Source organism: Trachinotus anak, unplaced genomic scaffold (genome assembly GCF_046630095.1).
Source record: "Trachinotus anak isolate AG129_WGS33_773 ecotype Australia unplaced genomic scaffold, CSIRO_AGI_Tana_v1 ptg000001l, whole genome shotgun sequence".
In the NCBI taxonomy this organism is placed as follows: Eukaryota; Metazoa; Chordata; class Actinopteri; order Carangiformes; family Carangidae; genus Trachinotus; species Trachinotus anak.
This window is the reverse complement of record NW_027273852.1, coordinates 20,344,607-20,371,750: the sequence shown is the minus strand read 5'-3', so window position 1 is coordinate 20,371,750 and position 27,144 is coordinate 20,344,607. Positions and strand designations below refer to the sequence as shown.

The 27,144-nt window shown below is 39.4% G+C and overlaps 1 protein-coding gene across 4 annotated transcripts in view; it reads left to right on the top strand.

Moving 5' to 3' along the window:
• The window catches only part of ankrd44 (ankyrin repeat domain 44), a 42,897-nt gene that overhangs the window by 987 nt on the left and 14,766 nt on the right, over nucleotides 1-27,144 (top strand). For 2 of the 4 annotated variants that reach the window (XM_071483638.1, XM_071483657.1), the window contains exons 2-16: nucleotides 10,504-10,587; nucleotides 13,213-13,291; nucleotides 14,254-14,324; nucleotides 15,845-16,045; nucleotides 16,572-16,659; nucleotides 17,553-17,695; nucleotides 18,118-18,330; nucleotides 18,900-18,978; nucleotides 19,057-19,171; nucleotides 19,265-19,347; nucleotides 22,123-22,186; nucleotides 22,698-22,766; nucleotides 24,091-24,231; nucleotides 25,350-25,415; nucleotides 26,885-26,996. In XM_071483638.1, the coding sequence (XP_071339739.1) occupies nucleotides 10,504-10,587; nucleotides 13,213-13,291; nucleotides 14,254-14,324; nucleotides 15,845-16,045; nucleotides 16,572-16,659; nucleotides 17,553-17,695; nucleotides 18,118-18,330; nucleotides 18,900-18,978; nucleotides 19,057-19,171; nucleotides 19,265-19,347; nucleotides 22,123-22,186; nucleotides 22,698-22,766; nucleotides 24,091-24,231; nucleotides 25,350-25,415; nucleotides 26,885-26,996 (1,608 nt within the window). Of the gene's footprint in view, nucleotides 1-10,503; nucleotides 10,588-13,212; nucleotides 13,292-14,253; nucleotides 14,325-15,844; nucleotides 16,046-16,571; nucleotides 16,660-17,552; nucleotides 17,696-18,117; nucleotides 18,331-18,899; nucleotides 18,979-19,056; nucleotides 19,172-19,264; nucleotides 19,348-22,077; nucleotides 22,187-22,697; nucleotides 22,767-24,090; nucleotides 24,232-25,349; nucleotides 25,416-26,884; nucleotides 26,997-27,144 lie in introns of all 4 variants that reach the window. The other 2 variants (XM_071483647.1, XM_071483631.1) reach the window with 1 other exon arrangement.

The window sequence follows — 27,144 nt, the reverse complement described above, 5'->3', positions numbered from 1 at the left end:
ATACCACTTTATTCTCCGACAGTTCAAAGGGAAATCTATTTTTACTGCTTTACTTGACAGCAGCAAGGATGGTTGTCATTATCCATTAATCTGCCCATTATTTTGTCAATTCGTTGATTAGTCGACACGGCAGGATCAACCTCCTTCAAGGTCCCGGGGCAAACAGTTGCTGTTGGGCCCCTCTCACCCCCCACTATACATGACAGTTTCATGTCTTCCTCTGACTTGGCAGCAGTTTTATTAACTGATTAATTATTGAGTATTTTTTAAGCAAAATGGCAAAAATTTCACTGTGAATATTTTCTAGTTTCCGAGTGCTCTGTGACGGTGAACTCAAAGTTTTTGACTGTCGGTTGGACAAAAAGACACAACTTGAATATATGAACTATTTTCTGACACTTTATTCACTGAACAATCAATCCATTATAAGGAAATGAACTGTCAGAAGTATTAATAATGAAATAATTGTTGGTTGCAGCTTTACAGTGTGTCTGTGTTGGATTTGGATTGGATTTAATTTTTTTTCCAGAGGTTTTCTGTGAATTTAATAGCTTTATACACAGAAATAATTAAAGCGACTGAAGAACAAACGACCACAGTATAAACTAAAACATTTGATATTTAGCTCAACCCCAACTACAACAGTGAAACAACAGCAATACTCTAAAGATATGATGATAGTGTAACATTCACAGTGGGCATTTTCTGCATGTAGTAGCTTTAGGAGCTATTTTTTAGTTTTGCTATTGCTACCTAGCTAACATTAGCATTAGCATCTATTTACCAGTCTAGAAGAAACATTGTGAGTTCATCATCAGTTCATCATCAAACTTCATTCCTTAACTCGCCACTAGCTGTCTCCAGTGGTGGAAAGCAACGCCAACGTCAACTCTTGTCTCTATCACGTCTTTTCTTCTACTGAAGTTAGCATGCTAACCAGCTAGCCTCGGCCCATTTGATCACTTTCCGATAGCGACTCACTGTAGCCTCCAATCTGCCCTGAAGACTTAGCATTGTTTAGAGGACGTTTTCTAACCTCTTGTCTTGTAAATGCAACAACGGCTGAAGCGCTTGTCAAGTGACAAATATCGTCTTAAAAAGTAGCTACATTTTCCTGATTTTAGTCAAATACTTTTACTTCCATTTACTTTTACTTTTACTTGTGATGGTGCACTTTTACAGTGTGGTATTACTGCCTTCATCATTATCAATAGTGAAAATTTTGCTGGAACATTTACTGTGTCCATACAGTGCTGTAAAGTTTAGCACTGATGAAACTGATGTGTTTTTCTTGTGAACAACCTCCACATGCAAACCAAAAAAATCCTTTTGATAAGATTTTACCCGAAAGCAACATATTCGAGAGGCTCTGCAATCTCACTACATTGAGTATTCTATTGAGTAGCTGCTGTGAAGGAGCTTTTCATTGAATCACATGATGCTCCTCAGCAGAGTTTGGACCCTGAACAAGGAGTTAAAGTGTTCAGAAAAATGGAAAACTGCAGGGCTGCAACTAATGATGATTTTCATTATGGATTAATCTGCCAGTAGTTTTCTCAATTAATCGATTTATTGGCTGTAATGTGAAAGAAAAACATCAAATCCTCACATTTAAGAAGCTGGAACGAAAGAAAGTTTTGGTGTTTTTGCGTTAAAAATGACTCAGCAGCGACTCGAGGATTCATTAGATGGTTGATTGCCAGAAAACTGTTCAGCAACTGTTTTGATAATCGACTAATCATTTTAGTAGTTTGCAGAAAGTACTGAAAAGTTTCCATCACAGGAGTCCAAAGTGATGCCTTCAGATGTCTTGTGTCTGAAATTAAAGATATTCAGTTGAAAAATATATGAAACTAAGCAGCAAATCCTCAGACTGGAGAAGCTGAAATCAGTGAATATGTGGAGGCTTTGCTTGGAAAATGACTAAAATGATTGATAATTTAAAAAGCTGCTGATTAATGTTAACCTGCTCTTACAAACCCTCCCTGTTAAAGGGCTCATTTCAGGCCACATTAAAAGCAGAAAGACAAGCTGATCATAACTTACTATCACAGGTTGAAAAGGATCTTACAGCAGCAGATTTTCATGTGACCCGCTCTTGATCAGCACATGATAATACAGAAAAACGGGAAAAAAATCTATAAGCCACTGAGGTTTCTGCTGAGCTGAGGCATCCAGTTATCAGACATCATCAGCATGTTGTCTGAAAATAACAGGAAGTCTCACAGTTGTGAGTTACATAAAAAAGCAGTTCTTCCCCTCCTTGAAGTTAACGACATATCTGATATGACTGGACTGACGAAGCTGCGTCAGATCAGGGATTTCTACCGAGACATGTCAGTGTCTACTCAGATGCCATTTGTTTTTTCAATGTTTCACTGTTCATGAACAGATTCACCATAATTTTTAAAACAATTGGAGGCTTCAGCTTGAGTCTGTGAGTTTACAGAAGTGAGACCAGAGAGGAAAGTGGTTCCCAAACTGAGCTGTAGTCGCCTGTATGGTGGCCCAGAAAGTACAGGGGTCAGGGTTCACCAAAGAACATTTAGCATTTAGGGCTTTTCAAGACCCCTGATGGAGTTTCAAAGTGGGCTACAACTTGAGCCCTATTTTTTTTATTTATTTATTTTTTGCTGGATGTACTGACAACTCTCAATTAATTTCTTTGATGCTGAAGAAAACTTAAAAATTTGATGATTTTCAGGCTAGTTCTGCAACTATAAAGAATATTTTTTTCAGATGGGAGCTGGACTCTGGATGTATAATTGCGATGCACATTGGTGTTAAAGATATCCTCAGAAAGTGTACGTCACACTGAATATAAAAATATGTGAATCATTTAAAGAAGCCTTAGATGCCTCCTGGAGTCGAGTCACTGGCGCTGCTGCAGCTGTTGATTGTGTCGATAAATTGGCCCAAAACTACAATAACTAACTTCCCGTTGTTGTTAGAACATCTGCATGCACACCTGTCCCTTTCACCTCACACAGTATCTCTGCCTCATGTCTCTCCCTTCAGACCTGCTTTACAGTTTAGACCTCTTCTTAACTTTCCATAGGTGGATACCACCCTGATGGTACGAAAACAACCCACCCAAATACATTTTTACCTGTCCACTTAAAGAGAGAGTCGTCCAGCTGGGCAGAAAACCACCCAGTCTGGCAACACACTGTCCAAAGGTCAAGGTCAAGGTCACCCTGGTGAAGAGTCAAAAGGGTCAAATGGGTTTTGTGCAGCAGATTTCTTTGTAAATATGCTCAAATTGCAGATGTTATTTTTTTAAGCTGCATCTTCTTTTTTAGGGTGGTACTGTGGCAAGATACTGGAGGTAGAAATATCCATGTTTCAACCAAACAGATAACAAAGGAAGTACAGGAAATTGTTGACTTTTGACTTTCCGCCACTGCACTGCTGTGCATGGACAGAGAGTGTGTCTCTATAGTGGATGTGTGCATATGCGCTTATCAGCTTTCCTGTGTTTTTTCTCCTTGTTTCTTGTTTTTAATGCAGGTTTCCTCGGTTGTCTTTTGGTTTTGATTTAGCTCTTTGCTGATAGGGGAGCAGCACAAGTGTGTTGTGTTGTTAACCCTGAGGGGAGGAAGATGAGCGGGGTTAGAGGCCTGTCACCTCAGACACAAGACAAAATGAGACTTCCTTTTATGATGTACTGCAGGGACGTGACGTTTATGTGTTGCAGGTTTGCCTCTGTGTTTGTGTGTGTGTTTAGAGCATGTCTGGAATGAAAACAGAGTTAATCTGATGGAGGAAGTTTGTGTAGGATAGAAGGGGAAATCTGTATGTGCTGCCACTTGTATCAGCAGGGGCTGGACTCAGTTCCTTAGAGACCAGAGGTGACCCTGCAGTAAACAGTTTTCATTGTTACTGGTTTCTAACGGGGTTTGTGTGACACTGGTGAGGTTAAGGAGAAATGTTTACCAGCGTAACTATGTGGAAATATGTGTGTGGAGTGCAACAATGACCTTTCATGTTTGAGATATTGCTAGATATCCTGCAGGGCTGCTGGTAGAGCCTGACTGATAAGTATAGAGTGTAGAGAGCTGAAGTCCTGACATCATGTCTGGGCTACTGTCTTCAGTAACGTAACACAATCATTCACCATTTTTTTCATCTGTATTTCTTTAAAACAAATCAGCTATTTGTGATTTTAACAAAATTAAACAATGATAACTTTGTGAACACAGACAAAACTACAGATCCCACAAAAGATCCCATCCAGTCTAAAGGTAGATGTCCATGTGTTTTTGATTATAAAGCAGGTCTAGGTTCTATATTAATACTGTGAAAGTATCAAAGCCTCAGTCCACAGAGAAATGCACACAGCCTGTATTCAGACACTGAGCCTTAAAACCAGCCGTCAGGACTTCTGGAACTTTGTGATGTCACAACAAAGCAGTCACTGCTCTCAGCCACACACCAAGCCCCGCCCACCTGGACCTGAACCCAGAGGAGAGGCTCAAATCCTCTCTTGTGACTGGCTGACTGACCTGCCTGAGAGAGGAGATGTAAAACTACATAGAAACCACAAATATATATTGGATATGGATATCAAAACTTCAAATAAAACTCTGGAAAAGTGTAAAATATGGGACCTTTAAAAAACTACAAGTACATAAAGTATATGGCTATATAGTCAAATATGTAACCAGAAATGCAGAAAGAAATGCAGAAATATACATTTTAAGGGATTTTATGAATGTCTTGTTATTATTTCTTGGTTCAGGTTGAATATTTCTTTTATTTTATATTTTTTTAATATTTATGATATTTAGTAACACAAATTTATATTTATGTTACAAAATACTATTACAGTACTGTTGAAGTAATACTATTTAGGTTTACTTCTGAAGATGTCCTATTAATTTTAGCCTATTTGATCATAAAATGTATTGTCCAACAGTAAAATAGATCATAAAAAAAAACAAAAAACAAAATAATACAAATAAATACATAAAATAATGAATAAAAAATACTTTATTCATCCCTTTGGGGAAATTCAAATAGATAAAAATTGTCCTGCCCCATGCATACATGTCTTTGAAGGTCTTTAAAAAATGGATTGCCAAACAAATATTGGCTGATATGTTGGTGTCAGATTTGTATTATTCTAAAATGTATGTGGTGTTCATTAATTCAGTGCTGGTTGGTGTGTAGGTGCTGGTATGTGTTGGAGGGAGTGTTGTAATTCATGCTTTTAAAGGCGCTGCACAAACACTCTCACTTATTCCCTAAATCTTCTTCGCTGTCTTGTGCCAGCACCAGTCCCCCCAGCTCCCCGTGGTGATCACAGACACAGCACTGTGACAAGGGACTGATGCCAGATGAGTGTGTGTTTTTTTTGTGCGTCTAGACTTGCAGTAATGTGTGTGTGTGTGTGTGTGTGTGTGTGTGCGAGTTCATGTGGAGCACTTAGAGAGAAAAGCATAGTTAAAGACACCATATGCTGCCAAGTGTTGGCTGCTTCTTTAAAGGCACAACCCCCCCCCCCCCTCTCTCCAGCTGGGACCTCGTCTCTCTACCCTTAAATGTGTCCTTCCTCTTTCCCTCGCTTATCAGCTCTGCTCAAGTAAACACAGATTATACCTGAATCCTACTTAACATTCAGGCTTTGAACTTGAATGAAAAGGTGTTTGCTGCCTGATCGCCAGGAGAAAACGGTGAGGGAAGACGGGGCAGTCGCTTCCTCGATCATCCCTCCCTCTCAAGTCACCCATTTAATTCCTCTTTGGCGATGCATTCAGCTTCGTGAAGTGGCATGAAATTATTTCTAGGCGTGAGAAGAGGTGGAAGTTTCACAGTGCGGTTGAGTTTGACCTGTGTTGACGACATGTTCCCCATTTTGACTGGTTTTATTTTTCCAGGGGAAGTGGAGTGATTTATAACATTATCTGTCCATAATTTATAATGAAATACACAGAAACATGCAAACACCAACATATAGACTTATTTGAGAACCAATATGATGACAGAAAAGGAGAGCGATACCCCATAAAGTTCATCAAATGGTTTGTTGCGGTGTTAGCTGCAATAGGTTATTGGTATTCTCCTTTAAGCCCCTTGTTTTGGCAAATAGTCATCATTAAAAGTGAGCCGAGTTCGCTATTAGCACTTCCTGTTTGCAGTGAACCCATGGATGTACAGACAACTATCACTGGATCACTGGCAAGTCCTGAAATATATTTCTAAGTGGATTTCTAGAGTTTTATTCTCGACGGACATAATGATATCCTTGGGAAGTTTAAGTCACCATGAGTTATGTCAATATGTATAATATTGCTTCTGTTACAAATCGATTAAATGACCAACTAACTGTGAATGAATGTGGGCTGTAGGTGGAAAAAGTTAAGCCCCTCTGCAGTGGAACCACAGCACACTGTACTGTGTCCTGTAACATATGCAAAGGATTTGTCTTTTTACGTGCCTCTGAAATTAGGCCCAGCAGATCCTGTAGAACCTGATATATATTAAAAATAAAGTCAGTAAATTCCATTAAAATAAGACTTATAATCTGCAGAACTTAAAACTTTCAGCAAAAGTCAGTTTTACTTTCCTTGATTGCTTTTATTATTAAATCATGATTTGATCTCATTCTGGGCAGGTGCCCATATCTTTTGCTTTCTGGACTCTTATGTTTCCTTGGCACTTGCGTCCAACTTTTAAATGCTGCATTTCTTTTGATAACAAAGTGAGTACTCATGATATCGTGTGATGATTTGAATAATGAATTAATGTGTTTTTTCCTGCTTAGTTTTAATTACAGTTGTTGCTCCGCTCTGCACGTTCAGATGCAAACAATGGAGGTGGGACACAAGTGTTATATTAATTTTATTGAATGAATAACTTCCATTTTCACACCTAAAGTAACATTAGCCTGTTTTGGTTTAACAACAGGTTAATTAGTGAACTGTAGAGACATGTTTTTAAACTTTGAAAAGAACCAGGCCAACGGTAGCTAGCTTAGCTTAGAATAAAAAGGCTGGAAAACCTGGGAACAGCAAACTTGGCTCTGTCCAAAGATAAGAAATTTTACTATTATTAATTATTATTAAGTAAATTAATTCATAATCCATTAATTATCTCTAATTTGTGTAAACTGTACAAAAATAAAAGTGTAAAAATGACAATTTCACATTTCATGGTGGTTATATGTCGCACTGTTTCTTAGCCAGGAGCAGTAACTTTGTGGAGTCAGCATTGACTCCAGGTTTGAAATGATAAACACTCCTATTTTTTATTTTATTTAATATTGTTTTGTATAAGCAAAGCTAAGACAGCTTTAAACAACACTTCATCTCATTTTATCAAATAAAGAAAAAAGGTTGTTGTGGTGCAGCAGGTTCACACTGCGGGAAATACATTAAAGTAAGTTAATAGTAAAAATAGTATAAATTGCTATCAGTACCAAAACCCAGGGACCAATATCTAAAGCTTTCAAACAGCACCTGCCTGCCTTGATGGTTACCTAGGGGTGAGAAGATGTGATGATGTGGCATTGAAGTTAAATTCAACAGGAGAAAAAGTTCAGATGAGGAAGTGGTATCATTTTTTGCTCTGCTTTTGAAGCAGAAGTGAAACGCTGCTCTGTGGTTCCTCTCTCTTGTTTCTGAGAAGGAGAGACTGTGCAACAGGAAGTGAGGCAGGAGCTGGCAGAAACACACAGGAAGTGAAGTGAGGCCTGCCGCTGCTCAATCTGATTCATCAGTAACATGTCTAACCTACAGCCTACTTTTCTGTCTGTGCAGGGGCTCTGTCTGAACAGTTTTATGTTTAAAGAATCAATGTGACTGATTAGACTCTTTTCAGTTGGTGTTAAAAGACCAGACCACAGATTTTTTTTTGCATTTTTTTCTCCTATTTACAATAAACTACTTACTTTCCATTCCAGCTAGACATCTTGCAAATCATGTATGTTACTTTCTTTTTGGTAGAGCTGGGATATACCTCAATATGATCTGTAATTAAATTAGAATTGTATTGGGATGATATGACTGTATAATGTTTGGTGCTGCAGAGTTCAGGTATCCAACTCAACAACATCAGTCTCTGAAGGTTTTATCTTACACTTGCATTCAGTCTCATGTAGACCTGCAGTGATTATTTGATTAATCGATTAGTTGATTGACAGAACAATGATCTGCAATTATGTTCATTATCAACTAATCATTTTTACACATAACAACCACACATTTGTTTGTTGTAAATGATACTGAACTGAATGTCTGTCAGTTTTGGACTTGAGTTGTGGGAAATTATAACATTGAGAAAACAATCAGCAGATTGATCAATAATGAAAGTAATTGTTAGTTGCAGTCCTACTCGTATGTGACGCATAAGGGTGAAACACAGTTAACCGTTTTTGACTTTGCTTTGCGTTGCTAGGGATCGGCCACCTAGATACCAGACCCGGCTTGCAATGCACCCCAACCTGATTCCTATCCCTGCAGGTCATAGACCCACAGGCTCAGCTTTAGAGACAGGGTAAGGAGCTCTGACTTCTGTAGGGAGCTCAGAGTGGAGCAGCTGCTCCTTAACATTGAAATGAGCCAGTTGAGGTGGTTTGGGCATGTGATTGCGATGCCTCCTGGGCGCCTCCTATTGGAGGTCTTCTGGGCACATCAAACTGGTCGGAGAACCTGGTTTAGACCAAGAGCACGCAGGAGAGATTATACAGTATATCTCCCCTGGCCAGGGAATGCCTCAGCATCCCCCAGGAGAAGCTGGAAATGTTGCTGGGGAGAGGGAAGTTTGGACTACGCCTGACCTGTTGCCATAGTGACACGACCCTGGATAAATGGGTGGAACATCACTTTGATTATTTCTGAGGAGATTTTGCTGTTTGTTGTATTGTGTATCGCGTAAATTGATTGGGAAAATATCCCTAATGATATCTTGAGGGCATTTTCAGTTGTCTCATCCAGAGCCACTCAATCTCCATATTGTATGAAAATCAGTAACCAGTTTATGTTAAAGAGAGAAGAGAGAACAGATGCCAATATGTGGTTATCAAAATGTAACTTTCAAACACCAAACTCCAGTATGGGTCTGCAGGTCTAACCTCTGCCCACTGAGATAGACACAATGATTGTCTTTATTATGTGTAAAACATCACATCATGATGAAGCAGCTGTAACTTTGTTGTCCTGATGTTCACTGTAATGTGTGTGTATGTGTTTCTAGCAAGTTTCTAACATCTGCTATCTGATTTTTATTTCAGTCAGAAGTGAATGAAAATCTGTCCCTGCCTCACTGGAAAAAATTCAAATTAAAAACACTTAAAGATGTCAGCTTCAATGTGAAGTCCACAGGATGTTGCTTGTGTGGTTCTTTAAGTCACTGACATGTTGGTGAGCCTCATGTTGAGTGAAGAAGCTGCTCTGCAGGCTTTTGTTTTACCCTGTCCTGCCTCCGTTCCTCAAAAACCTAAACTGCTGTGTATGTTTCTACAGCCTCTATTTACCTCATATCTGTGATCCATCAAAGAACATAAGGGCTTCAGAGACACAACCTCCACACAATGCCCTTCATTAAAGCTTCCTCTCTGCACAGACGTTTTATTTTTATGATGTGTATCTACAAAGAGTTCTCCACAACAACAGTTTCTCTGTGTGGCAGCAGATATTCTGGTCAGTCCTGTCTACAGGGAAGAAGAGAGCCTAGTCTTAAAAACTCTTGTTGGTAAAGTGGAGGTTATAGTGTTGCAGTCATGGATGAACTACTGACCGGGCCGACCGGGCACAGGTCCAAGTGTCCAAGAATCCTCTGGACCAGAGCCTGTGTGAAGTGACTCTTAATATTTCTTGATGGGAAGTCAATCAAATAACTGCAAAGAGACGCCATCAAAGAAAAGTAGAGTCAAAAAAACCACAAAGAGATGAGCACAAAACAAGTATGGCAAGACACAAAAATGACCATAAAGAAAAAAAAAAGGGCAAAAATAGATGCAAAATGATAAGAAAGAGATACAAAACAGCTAAAAACTCATTCAAAAAGACCACAAAGAGTCACATAAAAACTAACTATTGACTTAAAACACATACAAAGATACACAAAACAACTTCAAAGAGATGCAAAATTACCACTGAGTGGGGCAAAGCAACTAGATGCAAAGCAACCACAGAGATTCTCTTCAATCATGTGCCCAGGACCCATTTTCTCATAGTCCATACTCACAGTAACCTTCTCTGCTCCATCTTTTATAAACACAGCAGCTTAGAGTCAAGCAGCTGCTCCTCCACATGCAACCACACACACACACACACACACACACACACTGTGTCAGTTTTCCATATCGTGGGAAGGATCACGCACAGTCTCCTCTTGTGTAAGACCAGGAAATATTCTCCCTAACATGTCGTTTCGTCACGTCACTTCACTTTGATCAGTTCACTGACTGTTTAAATTGATCATGTGCTCTTGCGTGTTCTTACATGTTGCCTCTGGTCATGTGTTGCTGAATGTCTTTCCACTCTGTCATCTCTTTCCCAGCCTCCTCTCATCCAGGCGATCTTCAGTGGAGACCCTGAGGAGATCCGCATGCTCATATATAAGTCTGAAGACATCAATGCTCTGGTGAGGACACACAGCTCTGAAACCCCTCAACAGTGTTGTGAAGAGGCAAAAGTCCTTTATCAGCCCATTTCCATTGAGTTTCTTTTTTTTTTTTTTAAATTTAATGAGAGACATTTTTACCATTGTTCCTCCTACAAATTTCATCCGGCCTTTACTAAATTTAGTCATTTTGTGTTTATGCAATACAAGCAAAATAGGGACCCGCTCCAAAAAACATTGCTTCATAGTGCTACTGGAGGTCAAAAACTTAAAAAACATATTTGGAGATGTTTTCTTCTGTAGCTAATAATTTCTTTTTCTTTTGTTAATTTCTTTTATTTTCTTTTAATTTCTTTTCTATTATTACAATATCTGTAACTTACAACTGCCAGAAAAGATCTCATAATTACATAGTAGCAGATGCTACAGCAGCGTATATTTGTACCATTTATTTAGCCATTACTCAGTGTACACGTCTGATTTACTTGGCATTTTACACAATTCATATTATTAGGATTCAAGTACTCTCTGAAACTGAGCATCACATGTATTCTGATGCAGATCCAAATGTTGCTATTTTCTACTGCGTCTGAGTTCAGAATCAGCTGTTTGGAAACCAGGGCTCCAACTTCAGCCCCCACTTCCGGTGGTAGCCAGCACCCAAGAGTGAGGGGAGGAAGGCCACAGGTCAAGAGTCAGTAAAGCCAAAGTTCAGAGCATGTGTTTATTTACATCAGCTCATGTGGGTACTGATTCATAACACATGTTTGTAGCAGGGCAGCACATCATGCGGACTGCTCTGCTGTGCTGCTAACCTCTCTGCTATATTTGTATGGATTTTCTGTCTTTAATGCTCCCATGTCACAAAGCTGCACTCAGCCCAGTCACATGGACATGTGGGGTTGTCATTGAGACAGGGGTTCTCTACATGTGTGTGTATGTGGTCCCCACAAGTATTAAAAACTAGTACTATGTGAAGGGAGACCCCACAAGAGCTGAAAACAAGAAGTGTGTCAAGCAAGTGCTGAAAACACCAAGTCTGTAAAGGTGGAGCAACAAATATTAAAACTGATGTGTATGTGAAGGGGGACCCCACAGGTGCTGAAAACAAGAACAGTAGGTGGCTAGATCCCACAAGTTCTGAAAACTGCAAGCATGTGTAGATGGACCCCACAAGTGATTAAAACAGCAGGTGTGTGAAGGCAGGCCCACAAGTGCTGAAAACAGGGAGTGTCCCCACTTGTGGCCAAAAAACTGGTTTGGTGCAACAGGTGTTTAGATTTTTGTTCAAATATTTGTCTTCAGCAGTCACTCATCCTCACTATGCCTAGTGACTGAAAATCACCTAGTCTAGTGTCGCTAGAAACTTGGAGGTCAGCATTAATTGTGTTCATTAGTATGACCTAAGTCAACCCTGCCCGTACAGGGGCAAATATGCGTGCTGCTAACAGGTCCTGATAACTAGGTGGACCTGGCTCCAAGATACCTGTGCAGTCAGCTTCAAGATCAGGAACGCCAATAGCTGAAGGGCTAAACCTTAGCTAGAACAGTTATCTGTGACATAGCAGGAACAACTATAGGAGACGATAGTGACAGTATTGCAGCTCAGGGGAGCTGTCTCAGTTGCACACAGGAGAGAGACAATAGTATGGTTTTCAACTTTAAGAATACCTTCCCTCAAACTCAACACTGCCTAATGTGAAAGTAGGCAGTCCCAACCTACGACCACTTGAACTATGTTGGTAAATACCTCACTGCCTGTCCTGATGGTGATGGAAAGTGTTCCTGGGTTGTCTAAATTTTCACCCTTTTTTCAGCCATGTGTGACCTCTAGAACGGTTTGTCCTCACAAGTATTTAAACAACAGGCAGACCCCACAAGTGACCAAAAAACAGAGTGTGTGTGTGTGTGCTCACTGACCGTAACAATGGATGTGTTGACACTGACAGCCCTGTCACTGATCCTCAGCTCATCATCTTTGAGCTGATATCACAGCCTCCTCTGTCCGACCTCTTGTACTCATGAATTACTCATATGTAACATCTCAGACAGCTGTGTGTGTGAAAGGGCTGGCCTTTTTAGTGGTGTAGTGCTTTGTAGTCGTTAAACTGACACTCTTGATTAAAGCTGCAGACTGAACCTCACAATGTTTTTGAGCGTTGTGGCAATTGTTTTTGTTGCAATAAAAATCAAGTATTTTCAATGTTAACTTCATATTTTTCCTGATATGCCTCTGAGCTGTCTGTCATTTGTGTATAGCTTATTGTAGGAAAAATGCACTACACCTCTAATTTGGAAAAAAAGTGGTTTTGTTTTTGTTGTTACTGTTGAAACTTTAAGGGATAAATATTTTACTTTTTAGTCCACTACATTTATTTTAAAGCTTAAGTTAGAGATCCAGGCAATTAATATAAAATGTAATCAACTAATACATTTTATAAGATGACACTTCTGTGGGAGAATACACAAGCAGTATATATAAAGTAGCTTCAAGATTATTAAGGTGATATTCACTTCCACCACCGCCCAGCCTTACCCTTAAACCACGCTACCTTAGAATTAAAGCAGCTGCTGGTCAAGCTTGAAACTTTACTGTGACTTCATATTATTACAAGTAAGTAACAACTGACTGACTTCCTCCTTCAGGATGCAGAGAAGCGCACTCCGCTGCATGCAGCAGCCTTCCTGGGTGATGCCGAGATTACCGAGCTCCTCATCCTCTCCGGTAAACTCAGCCTCTTCTTCATCCTTTGTCTCTACATCTTCACAATGTCTTTAACTCTTCACCTCTTTACAGATGTTTTTCTGTTCTTAAGTTTCCAAAGGCCTGATTTTGAAAGACGCTGGATATCTGATGATTTTTAAATAAATAAATAAATAAAATGCGCTCGCTGTCACATTTGGTACAGTCATTATATATGATGTGACATTGTGTACATTCCTGCTTGTCTAGTTCATGTCTGTATTTTTTACTTTGAAAAATCCCATGACAGTCTTAAATGAAGGGTCACAAAGAATTGTTTTATTTTTTATTAGGTCACAATACACTAAGACTAAGTTATTCACCAAAACAGTTGGTCACTGTTGTTTTTAGCAAACATTAATCAAACAGGAGTAAATCGAGCATTTGTTGGGGACTATTTTCAGCCATGGACTAACACATGTGGTGTTAAAGAATTATTTATGGCAGCAGGAAGGGCTATGTCGGATTGATTCAAAATAAATTAGAGCATATGTTGCGGGAATGAAAAACCACACAACTTGATGGGGCCACAGCTACAATGAGTGGCATGCCACAAACCACATTAATCTATGACTCATTGGTATGTTAATATATCTAATTTAGTGACACAAACTTTTGGACAGTGGAGCTCCAGGCACAAAGTGAATGCACAGACAAAATGTATAAAATCATTATTGGTTTTGTTCTCTTCATGGCATTCATGACAATAAAAATATGATATACTACTGAGCTTATCCTTTAGCTATTGTATTTACATCTTAAATTTAGTATCATACAAATTTAAGTGTTACGACCTGTTAGGCTTTTAGTGATATGAGAATTTAAACCAGTAACACAGACCACCTAATATGTCAATATGTTGGTGTTTTTCCAAATTTTTTCACTCTCTCTTGCATTAAAACGTTCTTCCAGCTATGTTAATCCCTCCTCTTTCCACTCTGCAGGTGCACGGGTGAATGCCAAAGATAATATGTGGCTCACCCCTCTCCATCGTGCTGTGGCATCTCGGAGCGAAGTGAGCACACACACACACACACACACACACACACACACACACACACACACACACACACTGAGTCCAATCCTTTCTTCCTCCCAAAACAACAACCCAATCAGGGCGGTGAGAGATTCTTATTGGGACACAGGTGTCACGGAGCTTGTGATGTTTACCTGAAAACAGACAGAAAACACAGTCATCATTTTTAGCCTCTCCCTTCCTGCACTTTTACATACTGTTCTCAGACCATGTCAGACAGCTTTATCTTTGTAAGCTTTGTGAATCTGGGTCAAAGCAATTATTCAGCAACATCATTCCTGGAGTCCAAACAGGTAATTCAACATGGCTGAGTAACTGGAGGAGGAAGTTAAGTGGCGTGGTGAAGGTTTAAGATACATGCAGGGCCTTTTATGAGTTGCTTTACGGTGTAGGCTTATGTGAAGGAGTGTTGTTGTGAATGGGTGATTAGCCTAAGGCTCTGTCTGCAATCACTCCATTCATTTATTTATTCATTAATTTTACTGTGATCTGCAATTTTTAGCAACGGCAAAAACTCTCACTTAGCTCTTTTTACCAAAGTAGCAAGCATATGTGCTAAAGGCAAAACAATGTCAAATCCATTGAGGGAACTACATAATGCATGGATTTTATTCAATCTGGATTCACAAATAAAATAAACAGGGCAGCTCATCTCCAACAAGTTTAGGGATTGGGTATCGATGGGGTGGTTTCCATTCAACAACATGTTGACAGTTTTCACAAGGACTGTTTCTTCAGTAGAAAGTAGTTCCTAATAAAACTGTAGATAGTGTGTTCTGTGGATTGTCCACTGTTTCTGAGAAAAAGATCTAACTCAAAATTTTTGAAATGTATTTTTTTTTTAGCTGCACCACAAACTAAATTCACCTGCACTCAATTGGTGACATTTCAGAGACCAACATCTCAGTTTGAATATAATATCTGAATGGCCAGTTGCCATTCAGATATTATATATTTAAATATGTAGCAAAGACAGGCTTAGTACAATGAATGTTCTTTATTTGTTTGACCAACTATCTGTTTCCTCATTTCTTTTTACCAAAGTGATTAGAAATGTTCCATGCTTACAGTAATGTCACTATGGAAAAGCAAAACTGAAAACTCCCTGTAATAAACCACTTGACATGCCTGAAAAGAAAACAATATTTGCAATTTTACTGAAAAAAAAAAAAAAAAAAAAAAAAGAAATGCCACAGCTCTAATGGTGCTGGACTCATCCTGAGCTTTGTTAATAATAATAATAATAATAATGCTGCTGTGTGATGGCCACAGATATTTTTTTAAATGTTAAAGAAAAATATACAAGATTTTATATTTGTCAGATAGTGTCTGACAGAGGAAGTTTTAAATAAATCTAATTCACAAAGTAGTGGGAAGGAAGTGATTTAATCTCTAATTAGTTATCTCAAGACAAGAATTTATATATCCCCACAAAGATCTGAACATGAATGTAGCACATAAGCTATTTATCTCTAAAAACGCTCTCTCTCTTTCCTCAGGAGGCGGTGCGAGTTCTGATCCGCCACTCTGCTGATGTGAATGCTCGGGATAAGAACTGGCAGACGCCGCTGCATGTTGCTGCAGCCAATAATGCGCTGCGATGCGCTGAGGTCATCATCCCGCTGCTGAGCAGCGTCAACGTGTCGGACCGTGGTGGACGCACCGCCCTGCATCACGCTGCCCTCAACGGCCACACTGAGGTACTGCAGAGTCTAACTCCCACTGTCCAATGTTTTGTCAGTAAAATTAAATGATTTGCATCCTTTTCTGTAGCACGGTGTCCACTATGCCATCATATTGGTGCAGCTCCCCAATGAACAGGCTGTGATGTAACCATCCTTTGTGTTATTTTGGTCGAGGGGCTTGGTTGAAGGAAACAGGTGGGCGAGTGCAGCTGTATCACAGGGGTTATTAAGTGGCCTGTTCATTTTGAAACACTTAGATAGTATCATTCACCAATATGCTGAATCTAAAATTAACAATGAGAGGCGGCAGATTTCTGAAGCCAAGCTGAATGGACGGCTCCTCTATTTTTGCTTGACAGTCTCTCCAGAGTGTTTATGCAACAACTGAGCCAAGTGATGAGATGTATTCACAATGCTGTTATATAAAGACCATCACCCACGCACAAACATCCTCATATAAACATTCAAACACAAATTTATATCTCTTATATTACACTCCCCTCTCTCTCTCTCTCTCTCTCTCTCTCTCTCTGTGTGTCAGATGGTAAACCTCCTCCTCAGTAAAGGAGCCAACATCAACGCCTTTGATAAGAAGGATGGCCGGGCGCTGCACTGGGCAGCTTTCATGGGTAAGAGACAAGGACTAAGTTTGTTACAAGCATATCACACATTACTCTTTTATTTCCTGGAAGCAGATGTGCTTGGAAAAATGAATCAGTGGCTCATTATGAGTCACTTCATACCAGAAGGACCTATTCATTAGAGCCTGAGCCGTGTGAGCTTTTTTTCTTTTTTTTTTTAACACCAAATGAAACAAGACAGAACATAACGCAGGAAGTGATTTTACAAATTTAACATGACAGAATGAAACATGCATCAAGTACATACAAAGACTATAGCAAGTTGCGTAGCTCAGGGAAATTAAATTATTAAACACAGTAACCCTAAATGACCACAAAAAACAATTATAGATAAAAGATTTAAATACATGAAAATTCTGTCTATGACAGTCATGTATTGTAGTTTGGTTCTGCTAACATATACAGTACAGCTAAAACAAAAAACTGATTGGCACCAATTTAATAGTTGATAGTTTAAGTGATATTTCAATCTCCAATCTCCAAACAATCTAATGGCATTACCTTCAGCTGGTCATAGTGGAGTTTTTTTAAAATCTGACATTTGTAGATAAAACGATGAGAAAATAATCGGCAGACTAATCTGTAATGAAAATAATTGTTTGTTTGCCCTCTAACATACACCAATACAGTATACTCTCTTGGTGGTGTTCTAATATTGGCCAAAAATATCACCCTGCCAATATATCATAAAGTGAATTGTTCAAAATTCCTCTATAAAATATCCATCATGGTCCTTAATTTAATAAGAGAACACATTTTAGATTTTATTTTTAATTTTCATGATTGGTTTGTCAGAAAGTGCAGTTCACAAATGTGTCTATCAGCTGAGTCTTACTTTTCTCCCATGGTTTATGAGCTGTTCTCTTGTGCGCCTCCTGCAGGTCATTTGGATGTGGTTTGTCTGCTGGTGAGTCAGGGGGCGGAGATCAGCTGTAAAGACAAACGGGGATACACTCCCCTCCACACGGCGGCCTCCAGTGGACAGATTTCTGTGGTCAAACACCTGCTCAACCTGGCTGTGGAGGTCAGGACGCACACACACACGTTTATCTTTCTATACATGTGAGGACCTTTGTCTATGTAATGCATAATCAGGACGGGCCAAAATGTTCTCACTTTGCAAAAATGTCCTCACTTCCATTGTCTCAAATGGGTCCCCACAAAGACAGATGTGCAAGACCACCCCCCTCCCCCAAAGACACACACTCTTATTCACAGTCTCATTCTGCTTCACACTTCAGCAAAAAATAACTCATATTCTCTGTTTAACTAACACAATAGCACTTATTGTGTACTCATTCACAAGATGGACACACACACACACACAAATGCACCAAAGTACAGGGACACATTCGCTCATTGTCTCATTCTTGCTGATTCATAACAACACTTACGCAGACAACTTTCCTTGGCCATAAAAGCAGCTCTTGTTTTCTCTGACAACAGATAGATGAGTCTAATGCGTTTGGGAACACAGCGCTCCACGTGGCCTGTTTTAACGGTCAGGATGCTGTTGTCAGCGAGCTGATCGATTATGGTGCCAACGTAAGCCAGCCCAACAACAAGGGCTTCACCCCGCTGCACTTTGCTGCTGCCTCCACACATGGAGCGCTCTGCCTGGAGTTCCTGGTCAACAATGGGGCTGACGTCAACGTACAGGTACGTTGGCTGTATGGAAGCCTCACATGAGCAATCAGAGCTCCTGCATGTTGTTACAGGGGATACATGACACATGACCCTGTAGGAATCTCTTCACTCCTCTCTTTACTCTGTTACTCTAACACTTTGGTCCAGTGTAAAATATATAGATTTTTAAATGGAGCACAGACATGGCTGGATTAACCTCCTGCAGGACCCTGAGGCAAGAATTTGTTTTTATGCCACTAGTTCCCCCAACTGTCCATGTTAGTTTGATTATTTCCTCAAGCATCCCAGAAACCAACCAGTACTCTATAGCTTAAATTTTGTTAATTGATTAAGCCTATTTCTTTTTTAAGAAAATGCCAAAAATTCACTGGTACCAGCTTCTAAAATCTGATATTTGTTTGTTTCCCAGTTTTCTATGATGGTAAACTCAACATGTTTAGGGTTTCACTGTTGGTCAGACTAAAGAAAAGCAATTTGAATATGTTAAATTGGGCCTCAGGGAATAATGAAGGCATTTTATTATAATCTGACATTTTATTCAGTGAACGAGCAATCGATTATTTCTCCCCCACCACTTACAGAGTCGGGACGGGAAGAGTCCTCTTCACATGACGGCAGTTCACGGACGCTTCACTCGCTCCCAGACCCTCATCCAGAATGGTGAGGCCTCGTTACACTGGATCTCCTGACATCACACTTTGTTGCATTTTCTTCCTTTGAATTAACATTTTATTTTAGGTGGGGAAATCGACAGTGTGGACAAGGACGGTAACACCCCTCTTCACATTGCTGCCCGCTATGGTCATGAACTCCTCATCAACACACTCATCACCAGTGGGGCAGACTGCACAAGGTTTGTTTTTTTTTTTTACCCGTTGTGAAGTTTGTGTTAAATTACTGCAATGAAGAGGTATTTAGTAAAAAACTATTCTTCTTTTCTCCAAAGGCGAGGAGTCCATGGCATGTTCCCTCTCCACCTGGCTGCTCTGAATGCTCACTCCGACTGCTGCCGGAAGCTGCTGTCCTCAGGTAGCACACAAAGGCAATTGAGAAGCAGTAGAACGTACCCAATCAGTCAAGGTTGCTGTAAAACAACAGTGTTGGTTTGGCAATGATGTGCTCCTCAGCTTCTTCTTTGTATTTACATCTTAACTAAAACAAATACTTACCATCTTTGATCAATGTTCAAGTCTTGTGTATTTTAGCAAAGTATACTCAACTGCCAGTTAATTAGGTGCACCTTGCTAAAACATTTGCTGTCTGACACAACTGATCCACAATAAATCCTCCCTTTATGAAGGTTATAATTTTTGAGAGGAGCTGATTTGAGGATGGTTATTTTTTATCTTTGCATGTCTTAAAAAGGCCAACTTGTTATCTGGTGTTCCTTTTTAACTCTCAGTTAAGTGTTATGTGGTGTAAAAAACCTAACATTAAAATAGATTTTTCAATTCCAGAAAATAGGAAAAATAGTAGCTAAGGCTATCTTACCAGCTAGCAACTAGCCATCACCGCAGTTTGGTTTTGACCCATTTTCTAGATTTGATGAATTGTTACATTTTCCCCCCAAAAATAAAACAATTTTCTGGAATAATTATTTCTATGGTAAGGTTGTCTAGTTTCATGGATCTTAAGTTGGGGATGCTAATGTTATGCCTGAAAATTGTAGCATTTGCCTCAATCTTGCAGCACAATATAATGAATCTAATCTTTGTGTGCATATTTAAGAAACAATTGACAGGATTGTAATTATAATATGAGTCAGCCAGAGATGTTTTCCCCAAATCACACATTATATTAGCTTAATTAGCTAGCTAGTGTCAGCAAAATGTTTCGTGAGTGAATCAAATTGTAACTACTGTGGTTAATTTTGACTCTAACACATTAACCAATTTAAACATTGGGTTTCTAACTTAGCTGATATTTCTGAGAGCTCTTGAAAACACATTTCACCATGTGGCTATTGATTCAGGGTCTGTTTTGCTTTAACATCATCTTCAAATGTAATGTTCAGGGAGGTTTTAGCCCGGTTGTTTTTCTTGCTCCCACTAGTGAATTCCTCCACAAGCACACGTATTCAACTCGGGCCAAACTCAAGTCACAATGTTCCAGAAACAGACAAGGCCTCACTGAGTCTAATTACTCGCTGATGGGACCACCTCTCCTTCTGGACAATACTGTATTCTATTGAATCCTCTTTTTAGAGCATTGACACTGGGAGTTAAGATCTTGTTTACATCTGAAAAGTTTCCTTGTTGCTTTTGGCAGAGAAATAATTAGTTTTTCCGCTATTCCTATATATATTGTTGGGTTCTTCAAGAGGGTTTTCCAATACAGAAGAGGAAAGATTGGTATAGTAAACAAAATGTGAAGTAGGCTCCAGATTCCTTTTGACAATTTAACAAGACCCTGACACTTGTGTCTGGAGGCATGGAGGAGGATGAAACTAGGCTCCACATGTGGCTCTGCTGAGTTGCTGTTGCGAACAACAAAGAAGTCATTTACATGTGCTTGAGCCTTGTGCAGCTGCTGTGTTGCGTCTGGTCAGGACTGTTTGTGAGCAGCAGCGGTCTGGGCTTTTGTATTTGTTGTTAAATCAGGAGCTAAAAGTCCCTTTTTGCACCGCATCTGAAGAGCCATGAAGATGGGGCAAATTGTAATAATAAAGGATTAAAAAGCCACGAAGCAGAACGACAGCACAGCCGGCATTGTTGTATTTTGTAATTTACTCTTGTGTGACTGTTACAATACATTGATTTAGTTGACGTTTTCATTCAAAGAGTCGTAAAAAAGCTGCATACACCCCTGTAGGAACAAAAGTAGATGCCATCAAAAATTGCATGTGCATCCCTCCCATTCAAACTGCTAGTCTAAAGCCCCTTTCAAACTGGATTTATTTCACTAGGGGAGGGGTTAAACTACTAAACTACCTTTACTCATTAATGATTTTGTTCCCGTTCAGAGCATGCATTTTGGCATTTTTCCCACACACCCCATAGCTGCAATTATCTCTTAAATGTAGGTATGTCCTTTGGGAATAAAGGTCCTTAAATCTGCTTAGAGGACATAGAAAAAAGACGATGCTCCTTATAATGTTGTCGTATGAGTCGATTTGCCGGAATGTTAGCTAACTCACTGTCTCCATGGAAACATCATACTTCTGGTGCCTTAGGGCCATTAGAGCCTGATTATCCCCCAAATAAAAGTCGAAGAATTATAGTATGACTCACAAAATCCATTAATATTATAACTTTCAGCTAATTCAGATATTCTTAGCTTAATATTTAAACCACCTTACCTCTAAGTGGCTGAGCCTTCACCATCTTCTTTTTAAGCACATTAAAATTACTCTGGTATCATGACTAACAACATGGTATGGCACACTTCAGTTTGTGCAGGTACAATTCCTAAATTCTTAAAAACTTTTAAGGGTTCCTGGAAAACTCCCTGTGCATCAATGTCTGAATCTGTATTCAAACTAAGCTTCTTACTGCACTTTCTCAGACTGTCTGAATGTCTCTGTGACCTTACGATGGCAACTCCTTGTGTCTGGAACATGTAGCTTCTGCCTGTTTCCTTTGTATGCATGACCAGCATCATGCACCAGCATCACCTAACCATCTCTGTTTCCCCCCCACCTGTTGCACTAACACCTGTCTTTCTCTCCACTTCTTCCTCTTGCTGTCTCTCTCACTGTGGTGGCTGCTGCTCCTCTGTGTTGTCTGGCCTCCCTCCGTCTCCCTGCGCTACCCTCGTCAGGCCGGAGGTTTAGCATAATGTGTAACGACTCGGTCCTGTCTGCAGGCTTCCAGATAGACACCCCTGACAGTCTGGGGAGGACCTGCCTGCACGCTGCTGCTGCTGGAGGGTGAGCACCAACATTCATCATAGCACTCATAGTTGTTTCGGAACTCTTGGGCAAATTACACAGTTTGCTGATTTTTTTTTGTCCCGTCCGGTTTGTCTTTGGAGACCATGTTCTCAGATCTCATCAAAAACACAGGAAGAACAATATCATTATTACCACCAGGAGATATGATACGATATGATATGATGATTTGTGGATTGCAGATTTAAAAAAATAAAAGTGAAAACATGTTAAAGTGGTAACACTTATTTCCAACATGTTCTAACATACAACTAAACAATAAAATCCTGAAATCCAAAATTACATCACCACAAATTAAATAAGAAACACCTCACAACAACAAAGTACAATAAGGACAATTTAGTAATTTCCTTTGGATTATTAAGGATCAAATTGTGTCCTTTTTAAGACCATAACTGGAAAAAATATATAATATACAATATTATATATATATATAATATCATATAATAATATATACATTGTGAATGGTGTTTATTCTCTCTGTGTGCAGTAATGTGGAGTGTGTCAAGTTGCTCCTGAGCAGTGGAGGAGACCACAACAGGAGAGACAACTGTGGCAGGTAACACAATACATTTCTGTCCAGTTAATACTTTTGTTCATAACAGTGTCATTATTGTTGAGATTTCAATAAATCAGGAAATTAGATTGCTAAAAAAATTATTAACATTTATTTGGTAGTTTTTCAATCAAATGGACACTTGTGATTGGATAATTCTGGGTACTTTAAATGCATCATCATGGGTATATTTCACTCTTCTGACATTTTCTAGATTAAATGGCAACAATTTACTTTAAGCCTCCCTGTTTAGCATTTATAAGCGGTAAATGAACATTTAATACATGGTTTTATAACACTACTATGCAGTTGTAAGAAGATATAAGTGTTTATTAATGTATATGTTAACACCTCTAACTCTTATAATTCTAATCTTATATAACTATTAATTATAGTAAAACACTACTGTAATATTATAAATGTGCTTTTGCAGGATAAGTTATAATTGTTGACAAACATTTTAAACTGTTACATACTGCTTCATTACTGTTACATACAGTAATGAGGCAGTGAAGACAGCTCAGAGTAAACTTAGTGTTGGTTGTCATCGCAGACTTTATCTATGTGTGTAGGTGGGTGTAGGTGAGGCTGTGTGTTTGTCAGAACCATTTCTGTTTAATAGTGTAAGTACCTGAGCAGTTACATGTCATATTGCATCACTCAACCCACTGGTATGTAGCAGAGCTCACCTGTTGTAGGTTAGTACACATCACTATTAGTGTGGACTGATACTGATCTAACATGTTGGGTGTTTGCCAGATTTCACCAATCCATGTTCAATACAGAGGGTTTGACGGAAAACTGTAGAGACAAGCATCTGTTATTATATTAAATAATTTTAGTGCCTCCCAGCCTCATATAGCAATAATTTCTAATGAGGTAATTAATTTAGTTAATGCAGCCTTGATGTGGAATTGCAGCAGAATGGATGAATAGATTAACCAGTTAAAATAATTTATTGTTTCAGTCATTGACTGGTTTTAGCCACACAATCTAAAGATTTGCTGCTTTTCTTTGGTTATATATGATGGTAGATGAAATATCTTTTTTGATGAACAAACAAAACAAGATATAAGACAAAATGTTATATGATATTTCTATAAACACACTTTGAGACTTTGGAATTTGAGACTGTTTCAGCAGCAGAATAATTCCCATGGTTTTATTATGACATGGTGAACCATCACATAAGGAAGTAAAGTTCATGTGTCCACATACTTTTGGCCATGTAGTGTAGGTATTGGATTCGTTATTGTCTGAATTTGTGTATTTGTGTTTTGCTGGTAATCTGTGTTGTGTTCTTCTGACTTTCTCTGTTGTTTCGCAGGACTCCCCTCCACTACGCGGCGGCCAGCCGTCACTATCAGTGTCTGGAGACCCTGGTGGCTTGTGGCACTGCCATCAATGCCACTGACCAGTGGGGGCGCTCTGCGCTGCACTACGCTGCTGCCTCGGACCTGGACAGAAGGTAATGGGCAGGGAGACACACAGTGGTGGTAGAAGTATTCACATCCTTTACTAAAAGCTTATATTGTATAAATGTATATTTTTACAGTAACAAAGTGTTAAATGTGAAAACAATGTAACAATGCTAAGGTTCGCTATCTTTTTGGTGAGTGACGGTTGTTTATATGTCTGAACAACAACTTTACAGCAGACAGACACAGCCAGAGAGCAGCTGCTGAACATAGTGGAGCATTTAGATGTTTCCCTCAGGAGCTGGTGGAGACCAAACACAGAGACAAAAGAGAGGGAGCACTGGACTGAGATTCATCAGGTGGTCACAGACAGACCTCCACATGAATGATCATGTTACTCTGTGGAAAAAAGCAACTGTTTTCCACATCATCTTTAGAGGTGATGAGGTGTCAGTGTTGTTTTCAGTACCAATACAACAAAGTCAAAATTCTCCATCACAAGTAAAAGTTTTTTAAAGCATTTAAAATCTTACTAAGTAAAAGTACAGAAGTAAAAGTTATAATTCTGCAAAAAAATGTTAACATTATGATCATATTTTCAGTAACAGATGCATCACTGTATAAACAACATTTTACTGTTGGAGCTGCTTGAGCTGGAACTAGTTTCATCTATTTTAGATCCAGTTAACTAGTTTAGTCCACTTGTTCCCAACCTAGAAGTTGGTCTCCTTTGAAGGGTCACAAGATGAATCTGAGGTGTCGTGAGATGATTATTGGAGCTGGAAAAAAAAGAAAAAAAGTCATGATTCACTAATTCATATCATATACTGTATTTTTTGTGAAAAAGTACTTCACAACCTGGTGAGGATAGAAACTGGAAATATCCTCCTCTTCTGACACCCTGGGTAGCTGTCTACTGTTACCACATATAGAAACCTGATGGATCACACCTCACTGTTTCCGTGGTAACCGGAGGTGCTGCTGAGATGGGGGTACTCATGCACGGCCTCCAGGTTCGACATCTCTGCAGTGTATGATGCAGCGTGCAGCCCCGTAGTTCTGCACTTACTTGTTGTCAGTGGTAGAAAGACGCTGCTGTTTGAGTTAATGTGTTTACCCTCTTTTTTCTCACTCTCCCTCCCTGGTCCACCCCCCCACACCCACACAGGCGTCGCGTTGCTCTGGAGCCGGAGAGTGAAGGAGTCCAGGCGGAGAGAGAGAAAGAGGCAGCGCTGTGAGTCCACACTGACACAAACATGAAGAGATAAATAAATATGTGACATTTGACCAGTTCCAAACAGCTTCTGAATATAAACAAACACAGGAAAAGTAACTAAATCATGTCTAATCAAAAACATCTGTGCCTACTTAAAAAAAAACAAAAAAAAACTTGATTTTTGTTGTGTCTAAAGAGAAACAAACATCAGCCTCTTTACAACAATTCATATGAATTTATTGAGTCACTCCAACAGAAAACCGACACAAAGAGAAATCAAGCAATAAATAAAGCAAAATATTGAAGGAAACAAACACAACAGCTAAACATTGTAATGCAACATAGAGTTTCAACTTATTCTCTAAGGAAATGGATCAGGGATGAGGATGAGGAGCCCAAAGTTAAATTTTTTTTTTAAGTTTCCCTAAATTAAACTAGATCTGTGAAGTCAATTGTTTAGTTGATTGACAGAAAATGAATCCTAATTTGATTTAATAATTTATACATTTTGTAGATAAAACAATTAATCAAGAAAATACATTTGTAGATTGATCGATAAAGAAAGTAATCGTTAGTCGTAGCCTCAATTAACCTTAATTCTCACGTGGGATTCTGGAAACCAGCTCATTAAAGTGCTTGATTAGGTCCTGTGCTGTGCTTAAAAAAATAGACCAGGAGGCCTATATGCAGCAAAAAACAAGAAATGTAATTAAAACATTTTAACACATTTGCAAAATGAGGGGACATTTTTCAGCTTCTGTCCAGACTCCTGCAGGTTTTTCCAGGTTTGCAAACCTGCTGTGAACCTGCAAGGTTCAGCATCACAACTGACCCTGTTAATATCAGACTCGAGACATTGAGCTGCTGCTGGACTGTGCAGGAAAAACCTGTAGGGATGCACAACAAGGGACTCAATAAATAACTAAATAAGAATAGGTGAAATAGGTGAAATAAAATCACAGTGACATGTGCAGATTGTGTGGCAGAAACACCCTACAACACTTAATAAACTAAAAACCCCACGTAATGTCCCACACAGCTGGCACAGCTGGACACTGAGGAGCTGCTCTGAAATAATCTCCAAGCAAACTGTTTTATTTCTCACCTTTCAATGCGTAAACATGAAAAATAATGATATAATAATTAGGGCTCCTTGGTGTTAATTATGGCTTTATTTCGCACAGTGATGTCACACTGTTGTCACACAATGCAGTGCACAAAGGAAAATCTTCACAGCTTTAAATTTAAATTACAGATTGTGTCAAATACTCACTAGAACACTGAAGGTGGATTATTCCGCTGCTGAAAATAGTCCCCAACAAATCCACCTGTTCCCCCTGTTTGACTAACATTTGCAAAAACTGCATTATCCAGATATTTGAGGAAGTTACGGAGCCTTTTGTCGTCTCCACGCTTCAGTACATGTGTAAGTTTCCGTCGTGAACGATAACAGTGATGTTGTGTTTGTTGTTGTGTTTGTGTTCCAGATGTTTGGAGTTTCTGCTTCAGAGTGGAGCGACGGCCTCGCTGAAGGACAAACAGGGCTACAGCCCCGTCCACTACGCCGCCGCCTACGGACACAGGCACTGTCTGGAACTGGTGCGTTTGCTCACTGAGGCCTGTGAGATCTTAGGGCCACATGGAGGAAATAGTTGTGTTGTTGGAGAGTAGCTGCAGGCGTTTTTCTCCATCTGTTGTCTGATCATACTGTCAATGCAGCGGCACACAAACACATTCCACCACCTCA